Source organism: Anabrus simplex, chromosome 10 (genome assembly GCF_040414725.1).
Source record: "Anabrus simplex isolate iqAnaSimp1 chromosome 10, ASM4041472v1, whole genome shotgun sequence".
NCBI lineage: Eukaryota > Metazoa > Arthropoda > Insecta > Orthoptera > Tettigoniidae > Anabrus > Anabrus simplex.
In genome coordinates, this window is record NC_090274.1 from 117,149,116 (window position 1) to 117,165,634 (window position 16,519).

Genomic DNA, 16,519 nt, shown 5'->3' on the forward strand with positions numbered 1-16,519 from the left:
GTCTAGGATCAAATGTGTATTTTTAGTTGTAGTTCATTAAGCAAAGTGCCGATCCGCACATATCAAATCAAAATCTCTTTATTTGCAAATGAGGTGTCTACCTCGGTGGCAAATGGTACACTAAAATACATTATTGTCAAGCACTAAATATTAAATTAACAAGAGAAGAAAATTTTTCCTATAATATAATATTATACAATTTACGCTAACAATGTTTTCTATTAAAGACACAGCTCATCCTTAGTGAATTTATTTTGTTTACAAAATTCTACTTATAATATCTCCTGTACTACTTACAAATATAGTCAACTGATATACAGTATGTGGAATTACTTCAAATGATACTATACAACTGGTATAACATTAATATTTACATTGCATTTATTTATTTACTTTTTTTTTTTTACCCGTTCTGGATCCTAAGTAGCATAACGACCTGCTGCGTCTTAACCAGAGCCCCTTTTGCCACCACTTTTCAGAGTTCCTGAAGGGCCTTCACAGCTACCGTAGCGGTCCCAGTGCCCTCGAAGAACCCACTGTACTTCACCCCTACAGGCAGTCCCCTACTTTGGCTGTCCAAACTCCTTAGACCAGGGGATGGAATTAATTTATTCACACACATTTTTTTATTTACAATAACCTGCACTGGTCGAATGCCCTCTAACACTTCATTTATTTTCTCTGTTGCTGTTTATTCCCTTCTTGAATATCTGTACAGATATTGGAAAAGGATCAAACACTACCCCTGGTAAACTGTTCCACTCCTTCACACCCTTCCCAATGAATGAAAATTTACCCCAATCGCTTCTGCTAAAATTCCTTCTAATTTTATATTTGTGGTCAGTCCTGCCGATATAATTATTTTCCAACTGAAGCCTCTCACGGATATCTCCCCATGCTTCTTCTCCTGTATAGGCTCTATATAATCCTATAAGTCTAGTTTTCTCCCTTCTCTTACTTAAAGTTTCCCACCCAAGTTCCTTTAACATTTCTGATACACTACTCTTTCTCCTGAAATCCCCTGTTACAAATCTTGCTGCTTTCCTCTGCACACTATCTATTTCTTTTATTAGGTATTCTTAGTGAGGATCGCAAACACTGTTTGCATATTCCAATAATGGATGAACCATACTCAAGTAACTTTTTTCTTTTAATTCTTTGTTGCATCCTTTAAGTAGCCTCATTATGACATGCAATGATCTGTATGCTTTCCCAACAATGTCATCAATATGACCCTTCCAGTGCAAATTACTTTCAAATCTCACACCTAAGTATTTGCACTTGCCATCTTTTTGGATAACTACCTCATCCAAAGTATATTCAAATTCGGTTTTAAAGCTCCTGTTTGTAAAAGTTGTAACAGTTGATTTGCCTCCATTAACCTTCATATTATTTTCTTCAACCCATTGTTGGATACTTTCAAGGTCCCTTTGTAATTCTGAACAATCCTCAATGTTGTTTATTTCCCTATAAACAATTATGTCATCTGCATACAATCTTAATTTTGATGTTATATTGTTCCCTAAATCATTTGCGTATATTAAGAAAAGTAACGGACCGATTATACTACCCTGTGCAATTCCCTTCCAAACTTTCTCTTCCTGAGATACATTATTTTCTACTTTGACTTTCTGAACCCTTGAATTTAGAAATGCTTTTATCCAACGTGTAACCCTTACGTCCAATCCTATTCCCTCCAATTTCTTTAATAATATTCCATGTTCCACTCTATCAAAGGCTTTGGAAAGATCTATGGCTATGCAATCTAACTGACCTCCTGAATCCAACTGATCTGATATGTCCTGCTGAAATCCCACCAGTTGTGCCTCACAAGAAAATTTCTTTCTAAATCCATACTGGCTCCTCATGAACCAATTTTTATCATCACATATCCCTCTGATGTACTTCGATATTAAACTCTCCAGAATTTTACAAACTATACTGGTCAGGCTGATTGGTCTGTAGTTCTCTGGTTTCCTTTTATCACCCTTTCCTTTATAAATTGGTATTATTATAGATTCCTTCCATTCCTTTGGTATTACACTATTATTCATGACATAGTCAAAGAGAAATTTTAAATAAGGCACTATGTACCACCCCATTGTCTTTAATACCTCCCCAGTAATTTGATCACTTCCTGCTGCTTTTCCTTGCTGAAGCAGTTGGATTTATCTGAAAATATCTTCGTTTGTGAATGAGAATTTTTTGTTTCCCTCTGTCTCTCTCCCTCTCTATCTTTCTCTCTCCCTCTCTATCTCTATCTATGTCTTGCTACTCTTCAAAAACTTGCTCCGTACTACATTTACATATTTGATCTGCGACTTTTTCATGATTTTGGAACTATCAACACGCAGTGCTTATTTCTAAAATTATATAGTGCCTCACGTACTACTCTCCGCTGTAAAACCTGAACTGCCATCAATAGATGTTGCCCAGTGACAAAAATTTTGGAGATGTGGTGGTGTAAAATTTTCCTGAGGTACCGGTAACAATCGGGATGCTGGGAATATCGATGCATGGTTGGGTTGGCCTGAAGCCTGATAAGGTCTTAGATCACCTCTTGGAAATAGCCACCCAGAACATGAATCATTATGTTTCTCATGAAGACCTTCAATGTTTTCTTGCTGATGGAAGACTTTCCTCCTGTTCCTCCTTGCTTGCTTTGCTATGATTTCAGCTGTTTTATTTTCCTGGTAGCCTGCACCAATTGCTGCTTTAATTTCTTAGGGATGGGACATAAGCTGTAGTTTTGGTCACAGGTTTGGTGATTTAAAGAATAAAATTTTAAAACAGCATCACCCAGATCACTACAATTTTAAAGTGCATGATAAATAGGAGCAGCAAATGTTTATGGAAAGAAAATTTAAAACTATTTAATAGTCCCCACTTTATATACTTTAATTTTAACAGGTTGCATCTCGTGGGTTTTCTTGGTTATGTTTTATTGGCAGTGAGCACTCTATTTTCTTTGTTTGCAAATGTGAAGGAAAATAAAATGCTTAGAACCATGTCATGTTTGGCAGAAATAGCCACTGGTCATTTGATACATGTACTTAACTTGGAAGTGTGCGGCGCATAAATGACTGTATTGGGTGGGATACAATTTGTCTCTTTGCATCCTCATTGTTGAGTTAATTCCTTGGTCTTTAGAAAGTAAATCAGAAACATGTTCAAATGAATAATAACTCTGCCTCGCAGTACTTCCTCTGTTTAAACATTAAAATGGTTTGATATCAAACAGGATTTGCAAAAGGAATGTCAGTAATAATTCAGTAACACTTAGTTAAAACAAAATGTATCTTGGGATTAGTTACACTGATTAGTGCAGCCATATGCTGAACATAGGGCTGGCATTCTCGAGACAACAATCTGACCTTTTGCTTCTCAATACGTATGAAGTCCTGTCACAATGCACAATATATCTATATTGAGCAAGTGGCCTGCGGTTAGGGTCATACAGCTGTTAGCGTGTATTCGGGAAATAGTGGTTCGAACCTACTGTTGGCAGCCCTAAGGATGGTTTTCTGTGGTTTCCTGTTTTCATGCCAGCAAATGCTGGGGCTGTACCTTAATTAAGGCCTCAGTCACTTCCTTTCCACTCCTAGCCCTTTCCTATCCCATCGTCACCAAAAGACCTATCTGTGTCGGTGCAGCGTAAAGCAAATTGCAATATCCCTGTCAGCTGACCATACGTACTCGTGCCTTCACTGTAGGTTATGGTTCATGTTGTTTTGGGCTTATGGCTTCCATATAAGGTGGCCTGCCCTAATCCATCTCTGGTGAGATACTGTGTGCTCAATGCCTGTTGTCTTCTGGATTTGCCCAGGACAAGTTTGTCGCTTGTATTTTGGGTCTCAGTCTCATCCTTGACTCTTACGATATAAAAGTGACTGAGACATGAGCAGTATGGGTGACACCACTCCTAATATGGCCTTATCCTATAGGAAAAGGTGTGAAATAGCTGGTCTGTGTGTACAGTTCAGTGAACATGAGAGACTCGTATGTAACAGCACTGTCTGCCTGGAAGAGGAAAGCAATGGAAAACTACCTTACTCTTCATTTCCTTAGTTTGCCTCCTCAGTGACACCTAGCTATCTATGGCAGCTGATCGTAGAGCTGTTAAGGGTCCTCCCTGCCTTCAGGCTGAGCACTTTATATACAAGAGGAAATATGGAAGATACTTTTTCCTGCTAAGTTCTAATTGCTGGTACAGATGTGAAAGATAACAGTGATAAATTGTGAAGTTGTTAATCGTTCAGAATTGGTTTGTTTATAATGAGCAGATTATTTTCAAGTTTTATATTATATAATTTTTCTACTCTTCAAAAATAATTCTGAGCATTCAAACAGGACATTCCTCCACTCCTGAAGGTCTCTTAGTTGTCATGCTTTTATGGATACCGGTACTTGACATGGAGATTTTCTGACAAAAGAAAATGAAGATTTGAAACTGAAACTGTCTCATTTACTAGGAAATGATGAATTGTTAAGCCCACTTCTATATAAATATATATCCCGATGTGTCTGCAAAATTTGCCTAATATATTGACTTTTCCACAGGACAACTACAACATTATATCAGAAGAGATGCATTTGAAAGAAGAACCAAAATCAGAGTTGGCAGTGCCAAGAGAAACACAGGTGAACACATTTGAAGTAATCTAATATCTTGAAGACATTTTTTCTGATAATGGATATTGCAACAAACTGCTGAATAGACTTCATTAAGTAACTCCTCATTTTAAAGCAGGCATTTTGAAGATCCTTGGAAATATGTATAGTGAGATTTCCAACATTTTGAGATGATTTTCATATTTTCGTCATGTAGTTCGAACATTTATGCTAGGTAATATATAGCAACTGTTATTGTTCAAAGTCCCTCCACTGCATGGCATCTGGTGGCTGGTTTCTTCACTGTTACTGCTACCTTATCCTAACCAGATTTAGGCTACGAGCATGGCTATCTTCCTTTTGTCATGTGCCAAAGAGCTCCAACCCATTTCTTCAAAATGTTGATCAGAGATGTCCTGTCTTCTTCTTCTTCTAAGTCCTCTTTTGCCTAATGGTTTTCCTCAAAATATTATTTGTAACACACTGTCCTTTATAGGAGTCCCCACAATGTGATACACGTGTTTCAATCTCTTGAGTTAAATTGTCTTAATAAGCTGAGGTCGACAGCTCGTTGTGTGAGGTACCCCACTGTCGGCTGCCCTGAAGGTGGTTTTTATGGTTTCCCATTTTCATATCATTAATATGCTGGGGCTGTACCTTAATTAAGGCGACGGCTGCTTCCTTTTTACTTCTAGCCCTTTCTTATCCAGTTGTTGGTATAAGACCTGTCTCCGTTGGTGCAACATGAAAACAACCCACAGGAATTATACAATTTGACATTATATATCCACATCTTGAAAGTTTGGATTCTCTTTTCTGTGGGTAGGGTGGAGAGGCCACAGCACTTCGTTATTCTCTTTTTGAGCTTTGTTCTGTGATTGTTTCAGGATAGGAGTTACCACATGCTAATGAAGATAGACTAGTTTCTCTGTCTAGCATTTGATTTCAGCACAATGGTCCTATGTTACTCCCCAGATATACCTTATTTTTTTACCCTATCTGCCTCTATGTTGTACATCAGAGCAATTTCTGGCAGTTTAGGTTTCTGTTTTACATTGCTTTTGTGGTGTTGAGTACAAAGTCACAATCTTTGGGTACAGCTTTTGCAAATTGTGGAGATCACTCGTTTAAGTGCAGGACAGGGAGTGCGCTGTAGTGGATGGTGACAAGGACTAAGTTCGAGCATACATAGAAGAGTATAAGTGAGGATATTGTATAATGCATGCCTTATGAAACATACAATCTTATTGAAAATTATAGTATTCCTGTTAAGGAGCCTTTCACAAAACCTTCCAATAATTACACACATAACTGCACATTACATATAACTGAGTATGTTAATCACTTTTTTTTTTTTTGCTAGGGGCTTTACGTCGTGCCGACACAGATAGGTCTTATGGCGACTGTTAATCACTTGATAGAAGACTATGGATCATTCCCTGTCCCTATATCTAATCATACTAAATCTCTTAGAGAATGCCCCTCCCACTGTTTCATCATATTCTGTATCATTGCCTATTTCACATCCTCTGGCAGTGTCTGTGGTTTTATTACCACTTTCTCTTGCGGTTTCAGTATTGCTTCCATCACTGTCACTATTTCTGTCCATTTCACTTCCAACGTGTGTGTTTACAATGGTCCAATAAACCTTCAGTTGAAATTACTGATCTTCAAATTTATTTACATGCTCACAAATTTTAAATCCAGTCCTTGTTTTTACTAGAAGCAATTTGTTCACTATAAATTATAGAAATGCTTCCATTGTGATCATCACATTTTGTTCAGAAATGCCATTCTTGACACTTGACTATATCAGCTTAATGGGATTCAGTTCTGGGTGATATGGAGAAATGTGTAATACAGTATGACCATGTTGGCTTAAATACATTCTACTTTATAAGTGCACTGGTCTGGCTTATTCATCTAGATTAATGAATATAACCGGGTTCTCAGCATGTCCTCTTGGAAACAAATTGCAGTCTCTGTTAACCAGGGCACAATTTCTCACTTGTTATTATTTGAGTCGTCAGTCCAAAGACTGGTTTAATGCAACTTTTCATGTGCCCCTATCGTGTGGTGTCCTTTTCATCTCTAGATAACTACTACATCATACATCTGCTCTGATCTGCTTGTCATATTCATATCTTGGTCTACCCCTACTGTTCTTACTGACTAGACTTCCCTCAAAAACCAACTGACTAAGTCCTGGATGTCTTAAGATATGTCCTATCATTCTATCTCTTCTTGTCAAATTTAGCCAAATTGATCTCTTACCAATTTAATTCTGTTTCTCTTCATTCGTGATTCGATCTACCCAGCTCACCTTCAGCATTCATCTTTAACACTATATTTCAGGAACTTCTACCCTCTTTTCTTTCTGAGCTAGTTATTGTCGATGTTTTTCTTCCATATAACACCATGCTCCAGACTAACGTGTTCAAAAACATCTCAGTAACCTGTTTATCACGGTTTGAAAGGTGCAAATTTGTTTTCTGGAGAAAGTCCTTCCTTGCATGTGCTAGACTGCAGTCTGCATTTTATGTCCTCATCACTTCTGCTGTCGTTAGTTTATTTACTACCCAAGTAACAATATTCATCTCCTACCTTTGGAAGTTCATTTCCTAATCTAATTATTCCTGCGTCAGCTGACTTTGTTCTACCGCACTCCATTACTTTCATTTTGGATTTATTTATTTTGGTCTTTTACTCCTTCCCCAAGACTCTGTCTGTATCATTCAACAATTTCTCCAGATCTTCTGCAGACTGAGATAAAATAACAATATCATGAGAAAATTACAGAGATTTGATTTCCTCTCCTTTGATTGCGATATCCTTTCCAAATTGCTCTTTGATTTTCTTTACTACCTCTTTCTTATATATGAATGTTGTGAAAGAGGGGGTACATCCAGTCCTGCCTCACTCCCTTATGAAATACTGCTGCTTTCTCAAAGTCTTTGATTCTTATCACAGCAGACTGTTTTTTTGCAGATTGTAAATTATTCTTCTTTCTCGGTATCTGATAATGAATGCCTTTTGTTGTTCTGCTGACACTATGTATGTGAGCTTGTCCTTCTTAATTCAATCCTCTAAGATCAGACGTAAACTCAGGATTGCTTCATGTGTTCTTACATTTCTTCTGTAGCCAAATTGGATGTTCTCCAACTCAGTGTTAAATTGTCTTTCCATACTAAACTAATGGTGCGATAGTTTTCACACTTGTCAGCACCGGCTTTCATTTGAATAGATATAACTTTATTCAACCAAAAATCGTATGCCAAGTCTCCTTTTCCATGTATCTTGCACAATAAATGGAATAACCTCACCATTCTGGTTTCTCTTACGACAGTCAAGTTATTTTGAGAGTATGTCGTCAATTCCTGGTGCCTTGTTTATACTTATGTCTTTCAAAACTTCTCGAATTCTGACCTCAAAATTGGGACTCCCATTTCATCAGCATCAACAACCTTGTTATATTTCCAGAACCCTATCATCTACTTCTTTACCTTGATACTGGTATTGGATATGTTTTTGCCATATTTCTGCTTTGTCTTTTTTGCTAGAAGTTTTTCCATCTGAGCTCTTGTTCAGGGGATTTTCTTGGGTACAGTGAGAAAGATGCACATACGAAATGAGCCCAGTCGTTGGACTGCAGTTTCATAGGATTATCAGCAAGCTGTTAATTATGTTCCTCCATATCCAATCCATCAGCACTGTTGTATCACCCATCTCTACTCTTTCTTACCTAGTTTTGCTTTCTCCAAAGGCTTCCTTGATTTTCCTGCATGCTGTTTGTACCTTTCCTAGGATCATAAAACCTTGAGCATCCATGCACTTCTCCTTCAGCCATTCTTCCAAAGATGGCTGTGGTTTCTCACATTTAAACCAGGCGAATTCTGAAACTATACTTTAATTAACCCATTGGAACCTGACTAATATTCTAACCTTGCAGGGACAGAAAACTATATATTTTTGAAAAGTATGTTTTAATTTTGTATATTGAGGATTCGCCAAAAGTAGCATTTTTTCAAATCTATATACATCACAGGTCAATGCCTAACTGTTCATTAACTGTTTCTCAGTCTTCAGTGTGATATTTTTTGGAGCAGCTCTCCAGATGAAGTGGAATTCCACGTTTTTCATATAGCCACCTCACTTCAGACGTTATTTTATGACCCTTGCCAACTTTGCAGGGCCTAGAAGTATGTTTCTTCCTTTCTGTTGGAGGAATAGGCACTGGAAAATGTCCCCATACATTTGCCTGAAGCCTCAGGTGGCTGTGTTGACTGGGCATTCTTCCTTGTGTTGTTCTGGGCAGGAGAGCAACACTCTGCAACAATCGCTTGGCAAATGCTGTGAAAAAATCTGTATAATGCAGCCACCTGCCAGTAACCTACATGAACACAATGTATGAATTGAAGATAGCCATATCCAATAGATACAGCATTATCTTTTTAAAACCCTTGATAGTCCATTGCGTTGTGTGGAAACATGTAAGGACTTGGTCTTGACGATATACTGCATTCATTTTCCACTTGTACCTTGCAATACCCTTGGGTTTTTCACTACCTCCTCTCCTCCACCTCATTTTCTTTGAATTTTACATCAAAGTCCAAGTCCTTATCACCAGTTGAAAGTAAATGCACATCCTTTCTGTCTTTCCATTTTATGGTGAGAATATTGTTAGCATTGATTATTTTCACCATGTTGATTAATCTTGTCCGTATTGACATATATTCAAATTTGTCTAGAACACTTTCCCACCTTGTCAATACTTTACACATTTTATTATACTTAATTACCATGCATGTCTCGAGAGCTAACTACTCTGTTCTTCAGTGGTGCCAAAACTTCAGTAATCTTTGGAATTGGTACAAATATACTAATAAACAGGACAGTTAGGCTATATATAAATCTTGAAATTTTTGAAATATTTCTTTGTGTTTCAACTTGACTTATGGTACTTACTATGCCATTCATTACAGACTTTAAAATAGAAATTTTCCAATCATAAATGCATAAAATCTATTAAATTTGTCACTATATGCTGAAATTTTAATTCTGCTCTGCTCTCTAAAAAAGAATAAAATGTTTCTTTGTGTCAAAATTTACATTTTCATTGTCATTTAATAAAACATTTGAAATAGAATAACTTTCGATTCATAAATAAATAAATAAATAACACCTATTAAGTTAGTCGCTATGTTGAACGTAATGTATTTTCTGCTCTCTTCTTGAGAGGAAAGGAGAAATTTTCAAGAAGAGAGCAGAAAATATTAGCCCAAAAACAGCTCGTATCAGACAAAAATCTCAACACACTTAAGGCTAATGTGACGAAAAACCAGTACAAAAAGGGAAAGGGAAATCATAACCATTTAAATACCTTGATTGAGAAATTTCACCCTCCCGTTATAAATTTGTCAAAAACAGTACTAACAGAACAGGAAAACACGATACTAGAAAAAGATCTGAAACACAATTGGCCGAACACGAATATAATCAATGCCACTGCCAAAATGATTATTGAGTCGGAAGTAGCTGTTAATAAAATGCCCCCGGAAATACAAGATGAGGTCAGGTTCGATATTAGGAGAAAACTGAACAAAATCCTTGTATCAAAAAGAACAACATTACCTACTAGTAACAATAGAAACCAAGAACATTTTGTAGAACGGCAACAGGTAATAAACCTCAAAAAGAAAAATTAAAGATAAGAACCTCATTATCTCTAGGGCACATAAAGGGAACATGACAGTAATAATGGAAAAACAGATTATGCCGAAAAACCGAAGAATTTTTCGAGAAGATATCTTTTCCGATGACTAAACAAGATCCGACCCAACAGATACAATGTCTCCTAAAATCAACCCTAAAAATACATCATTTTTTTAGAGAACAAGAGAAGACAAAACTAATAAATATGAACCCCGGACTGCCAGTAATGAAAGCTTTACCTAAGATCCATACGGTTGGCATCCCCATACGCCCCATCATCAATCATAGGCCAAGCCTATCGTATAAATTAACACAATTTATCCAGAAATTTCTAAGAAAGAATTATAATTTTCTGTTGAAAATATCTGTGAAAAATACAATTGAGTTAATTAAAAAACTAGATAGCTTTGAAATACAGCCTTTCCACTCATTGCATTCTTTCAACATAACAAATATATATCCGAGTATCAATACTAAGAAACTTTTTCCTATTATCCAATATAATTAAAATAAATACAGTAACCTCAGTAAATTCGAGATCCAAGATTTCTTGGTAATTTTGAAACTAGTAGTTGAAATAATTTCATCTTTTTTAATATTTGCATATATCTGCAGGACGGTTTGACTATGAGTCACAGGCCTTAGGGATATTAGCAGAAATATACATTGACCCTTTAGAGCATATGGCAGTAAATAACAATAGTGACTTTGCGAACATGAAATTTTGGGCCAGGTTTGTAGATGACACTCACGTTATCCTTGACGAAAGAATTACTGATGCAGGCTCCACCATTAGCAATTTAAACAATATTGATCCGCAGGTAAAGTTCACTCTGGAATCTGAGTCAAATGGAGCATACATTTTCTAGATCTCACGTTAAACAGACTTCCTTGTTTGATAGAATGCAATATATACATGAAACTGACACAGACAGATACTACCATCAAGAAAGGTTTTTTCCATCCCAAAGCACACAAATGTGCCACCTACAGCAGTATGGTAGACCGGGCATTCAGTATACCTCTAAATTAAGAAAATTTTAGTAATGAATTAGATATAATTTGCGCATAGAGCGCATTGTCAATAAATGCAGATATTGCTTAAATTCAAATTTAGATATAGAGAAAACTTAACCTGATCATTATTCAACCTTTACTTTCAATGAAGATATTTACAGCATTAAAAATATCTTAAAGAAACATAATACTAAAATCACATTTCGAACTGATAATAGAAATATGGACATCATATATAATACCAGCTCAATTAATAAAACTGACATTTATCAAAAAAAGGTGTCTGCAGATCCCAATATAAAAGCTGTGAGTCCTCGTATATCGGACAGACCGGGAGGAGCTTCAAAATCAGATACATGGAGCATGTAAATGCCATAAAACATAATAGATACTCGGCAGTCGGTCAACACATTCAAGATTTCAAGCATAGCTTCAGTAACATAAAACAGGATTTAGAGGTTCTTATGAATGTGAGCAAAGGCGCTGTTCTTGACGTCACATAGGAAGGCTTGATTCACTTGGATAAGTTCTTTAACTCCATTTCGAACGTGAACAAAATCTCAGAAAAAAACTAACATTCTCTTTGATTTTTCAATTAAAGTCTTTAGATGTGTCGATCTTCCCAATAGGTGGTCAATATTTAGCGCGATAAACAATGCCCTATCATGTAACAAGCCCCTATCATACTGTTCACTGGACCCGCCTTAAACCCCTCCTCCTATCGTCCCCCACCCCGCTCCTCACCCTCCTCCTCACCCCACCAGGTATAACCTACACTACACTCCACCCGTCAGTATTAGTTCATACCTTCTCATAAACTGTAGCTGCCCAACATGCTGTCCAAGGTGATCCATATATACCGTATATTACACACACGCTTTTCCAGCCCCATTATATTTTAATACTTATAATTCCTTTGTTTTGATTTCGCTACAGGCTGATTCAAATCCTTCCAATTGAACTGGGAAATTTTAGTTCACCTGTATTACATCGGAAGAGAAGACGGAAGGACAATCAGTTACCAATAACCATTTCTTACTTTATAATTTTATTAATACATCATTGTATAATTTTAAGCATCACAATAAGCCTTTCGAGGCAATGAGTGTAATGAGATATACTAATGCATATTTCTACAAGTTCTTTTCATGAACAAGGTGTTATCAACTAACATAACGTTTTCACTTTGACAACATTTGAATAACAATTGTCTTAATTGATGGACATATTATCGCCAAAGATTCAAATGCAGCAGTAAATATGATATGTGATGATTTGAGTATTAGCAAATAAACAGATCGACAAAAACAGTGTATCAATTGATTGCTATAAGTTTTTTTACTGTTTTATTCAGCACACAGTGTAAATATGCATTTCAAGAGACTTTTATACGTCGATAACATGTCAGGACTCTGTAATCTTTTATTCTTAAAAAACTATGGATTTATTTATATATCATAACGTCAATTTTAATTATCATGTCTTTTCTCAATTGTGTGATTAATGTATTTTATGGCTAATGGTGACATTTAAATGTCGAAACAGGTACCATTATTAAATAAATGTTGTAAATAATATCTTATTCATCTGGTAATTTGTATTGAAGATGTTGGACCTTAAAAAAAATAGACTCTGTGATATGCCCCTGCCAACCTTACGTGTTCGCTCTGTAATGGAAAGGAGTGTTCCCAGTTTTGACTAGTGGCGTAACCGCAATGTAAACATAGCCAGTGCCCACGTCCCATATTCCCTCAGTCGTGTTTGCCCTGGTATAATGTGCGGAGTGTAGTCATGTGGTGAACGTGACAACATAATGGCATAGCGATGCAATTTTTTTGGATCCCGTTTGGCAGGCTGGAATACTCGGTCACCTGGAAGCAGGCCAGACATGGACCGAAGTCTCCGTATCCTTGAATGTGCCAAAATGTGTCATTTCCAGGCTTTGGAGACACAGGAGATGTTAGTCGTAGGCCAGTACCAGGCCGACCAAGCGTAACCAACCCACAGCAGGACCAATATCGGGCCTTAATCACCTGACAAAATCGGAATGCATCTGCAAGACAATTGCGGCCGGAGATTTCAGCTGTGTCAGGGGTTGCCGTTTCCCGGCAATCTGTGTACCGGGGGCTCAAAACAGCAGGGTTTATTTTCCCGATGCACAGCAGTGTACGTCCTGCTCACTCCAGCACAGAGACGGGCCCGTTTACTGTTGAGCCGTCAACATCGAAACTGGACTATGATTGAATGGAGGCAAGTGCTCTTCACAGATGAATGCCACTTAAGTTTGCAGAATGATTCCCGTCACACATTAATCTGGAAAGAACCGGATAGGCGATACAACCACAGGAACATCGTGGAACAGGTCTTGTATGGTGGTGGTGGCATCATGGTGTGGGGCGGCGTCATGTTGAATGGCCACATTGACCTGCACATCTTCGTGGGTGGTCCAGGGAACACTGTTAACGCTCGGAGAGACAAGGATGACGTAGTGAGACCACATGTTTAACTCTTCAGGAGTGCGGTTGGTCCAGACTTCTTTTAATGGACGATAATGCTCGACCGCACCGCGTTGCTCTGGTGGATGAATTTCTGGCTGGGGAAGACATTCATCACATGAACTGGCCAGCAAGATCTGCAGATCTGAATCCTATAGTACATGAGTGGGGTTGCATTGGGGAGGCGAATTGCATCCTATCAGCCTCCGCAAAGGACCCTCGAAAACCTTCTCATTGCCCTTTCGGAGGAATGGAATCAACTTCCACAAGAGCTCTTGGTCCATCTTATAGAGAGCAAGCCACGTCTCTGCGTAGCATGTGTGGCCGTTAGGGGTAACCATACACCCTATTAACAGCATATTTTTTTGTGGAAGACATTGCCAAGTTTTGTTAGTTGTTGGCAAATGTGTACCTTTGCTATCAGAACCTTTCTGAAACTGTTTTTTTGGACAAGTTGTGTGACATGGTGTCTGATTCAGCTTCCGTTTGTTCAGCAATCTGTCTGACATTCCTATCAGGCGGGTATGGCCTCGTTTAATGATTATGCTTAAATTTTGGACACTAGTGTAGAAGTTACACGGAACTTCAAGGAGTAATCTACATGCAGCTCAAGACTTATCACATGCTAGTAACTAAAACTACAAACTTTTATAGCTTTGTACAGTACAGTTCCGTCGACCCTATTCTCGACAGCCCTGAAGATGGTTTCCCGTGGCTTCCCATTTTCACACCAGGCAAATTCTGGGGCTGTACCTTAATTAAGGCCACGGCCGCTTCCTTCCCACTCCTAGACCTTTCCTGTCCCATCGTCGCCATAAGACCTATCTGTGTCGGTGCGACGTAAAGCAAGTTGCAAAAAAAGGAACAGTTCCGTATGACGGTGTTCGGTCCAATTTGGCGGCATAAGAAACACACAAATATTTGTATTGAATAAGTGGACACAATATTTTTAATCTTGAAAGAGTTTACTTATTGTATCTTCAATACGGAACAAAATGAGATTAGTTACTTGTAATAAGAAACGGTTCCGTAATTCGGCGCCAATGAGTTAATGCCAAGGTTGCTTCCTTCCCACTCCTAGCCCTTTCCTATTCCATCATTACCATAAAAACTATCTGTGCCGGAGCACCATGAAGCAAGTTTGAAAATAGAAACTTATTGGGTTGGAACTTTAATAGTAGCAAATATTCAATTACAACTCATACAAAAGATGTGAATGTTATACCCTGATTTACTGTCCTTCACAGTAGTCACCAGCATTGTCTACATCTTGTTACCAATGATGTGGACATCATAGGATATCTATCGCAGCACCTGTTATGTTGATAGTTCGAATGGAACAGTTTACTGCCTGACCAATCTCTGAAACAGTTCTGGACCAAAGGCCCCGAAGTGGTTCCTTCATCTTGTGAATCAAGTCAAAGTCACAACGGTTTAAATCTGTGGACTATAGTATATGGTACAGCAATTCCCAGCCCCATCGACCGAACAAATCAGCCACGTTTGCACTGTATGCGGCCGTGCGTTGTCGTGGAAAATAATGGGTAATATGCATTGACGGTATTTGTCTGTACATTGCTCAGAATTTAAAAATAATGGAATTTCTGTATCGGTCATGTCCACAGTAACCGGAATATGCACTTTTTACTTTTCCGTAATTTCTGTCTGTCTGTCTGTATGTATGTATGTATGTACATGCATCACTAGAAAACGGCCAAAGACAATTTAATGAAAATCGGTATGCAAAGTTGGGGAATAAGTCACTACAATCTAGGCCATAAATAATTTTATTCACCCTGGTAGAAATGGTAGTTTAGGGGAAGGCCTTAAATTTAATTTTCAACTATTTACGTTATTAGTGGTACTATTTCATTGAAAACTGGTATGCAAAGTCGGAGAATGAGCCACTACAATTTAAGTAACACGTAATTTTATTTACGCTGAGTAAAATGGTAGTTTAGGGGAAGGCCTAAATGTAATTCTCAAATATTTATATTATTAGTTGTCGTATCGATAAATACTACATAACCAAAGTTATAGAGAATTAAATTTCGGACCATTCATGTCTTATACATTTTTACCGTACCGGCTATGATAACAAGGATATTCATGAATTGGTACTTTGTTGCTAAGTCCATATCAATGCCGAGCCATGAGAAAATGGGTTGACAGATTAATGAAAATCAGTTTATAGAGTCGGGGATAAGAAACTACAGTCTAAGCTCTAAACAATTTTATTCATCCTGAATGAAATTGTAGTTTAGGAGAAGGTGCCTAAAGTGTAATTTTTAAATACCAGTGTTATTGGTCCTATCAGTGGCGGTTTCTGGTATAGCGCAATGGAGCAATGAATCTCCAGTTTATATCAAATTTTATTCAAATACTGAATATTCATAACTCCCTTGTCAATCTCGAAGCTCTTGCTTAGCCCATCTATCCGTAATATACTCGTACTGGCTTTCAATTCATGTGAACTGCGCACGTTCCGTGGCTGGATACTTGTCTGGAATGAACCCCCTTCGAAGGCGCTCTCTCCGTCCATACCTGGGCGAAGGGAGTGGCGAGGTGCAGGTGGACATCGGCCGGCACGTAGACTAGACCAGGATATCGCAGAAACAGATATCCTTGGTTTACGCATGCGCAATATGCCACTCTCTCTAGTCGTGTTGTCGGGGGTGTTGGGG

The 16,519-nt window shown here is 37.9% G+C and overlaps 1 protein-coding gene across 1 annotated transcript in view; it reads left to right on the top strand.

Annotated features, from left to right (window-relative positions):
• LOC136882202 (zinc finger protein OZF-like) overlaps nucleotides 1-16,519 on the top strand; it is a 61,090-nt gene that overhangs the window by 26,456 nt on the left and 18,115 nt on the right. The window contains exon 3 of the mRNA XM_068229365.1: nucleotides 4,561-4,641. Within this exon, the coding sequence (XP_068085466.1) occupies nucleotides 4,561-4,641 (81 nt within the window). The remainder of the gene's footprint in view (nucleotides 1-4,560; nucleotides 4,642-16,519) is intronic.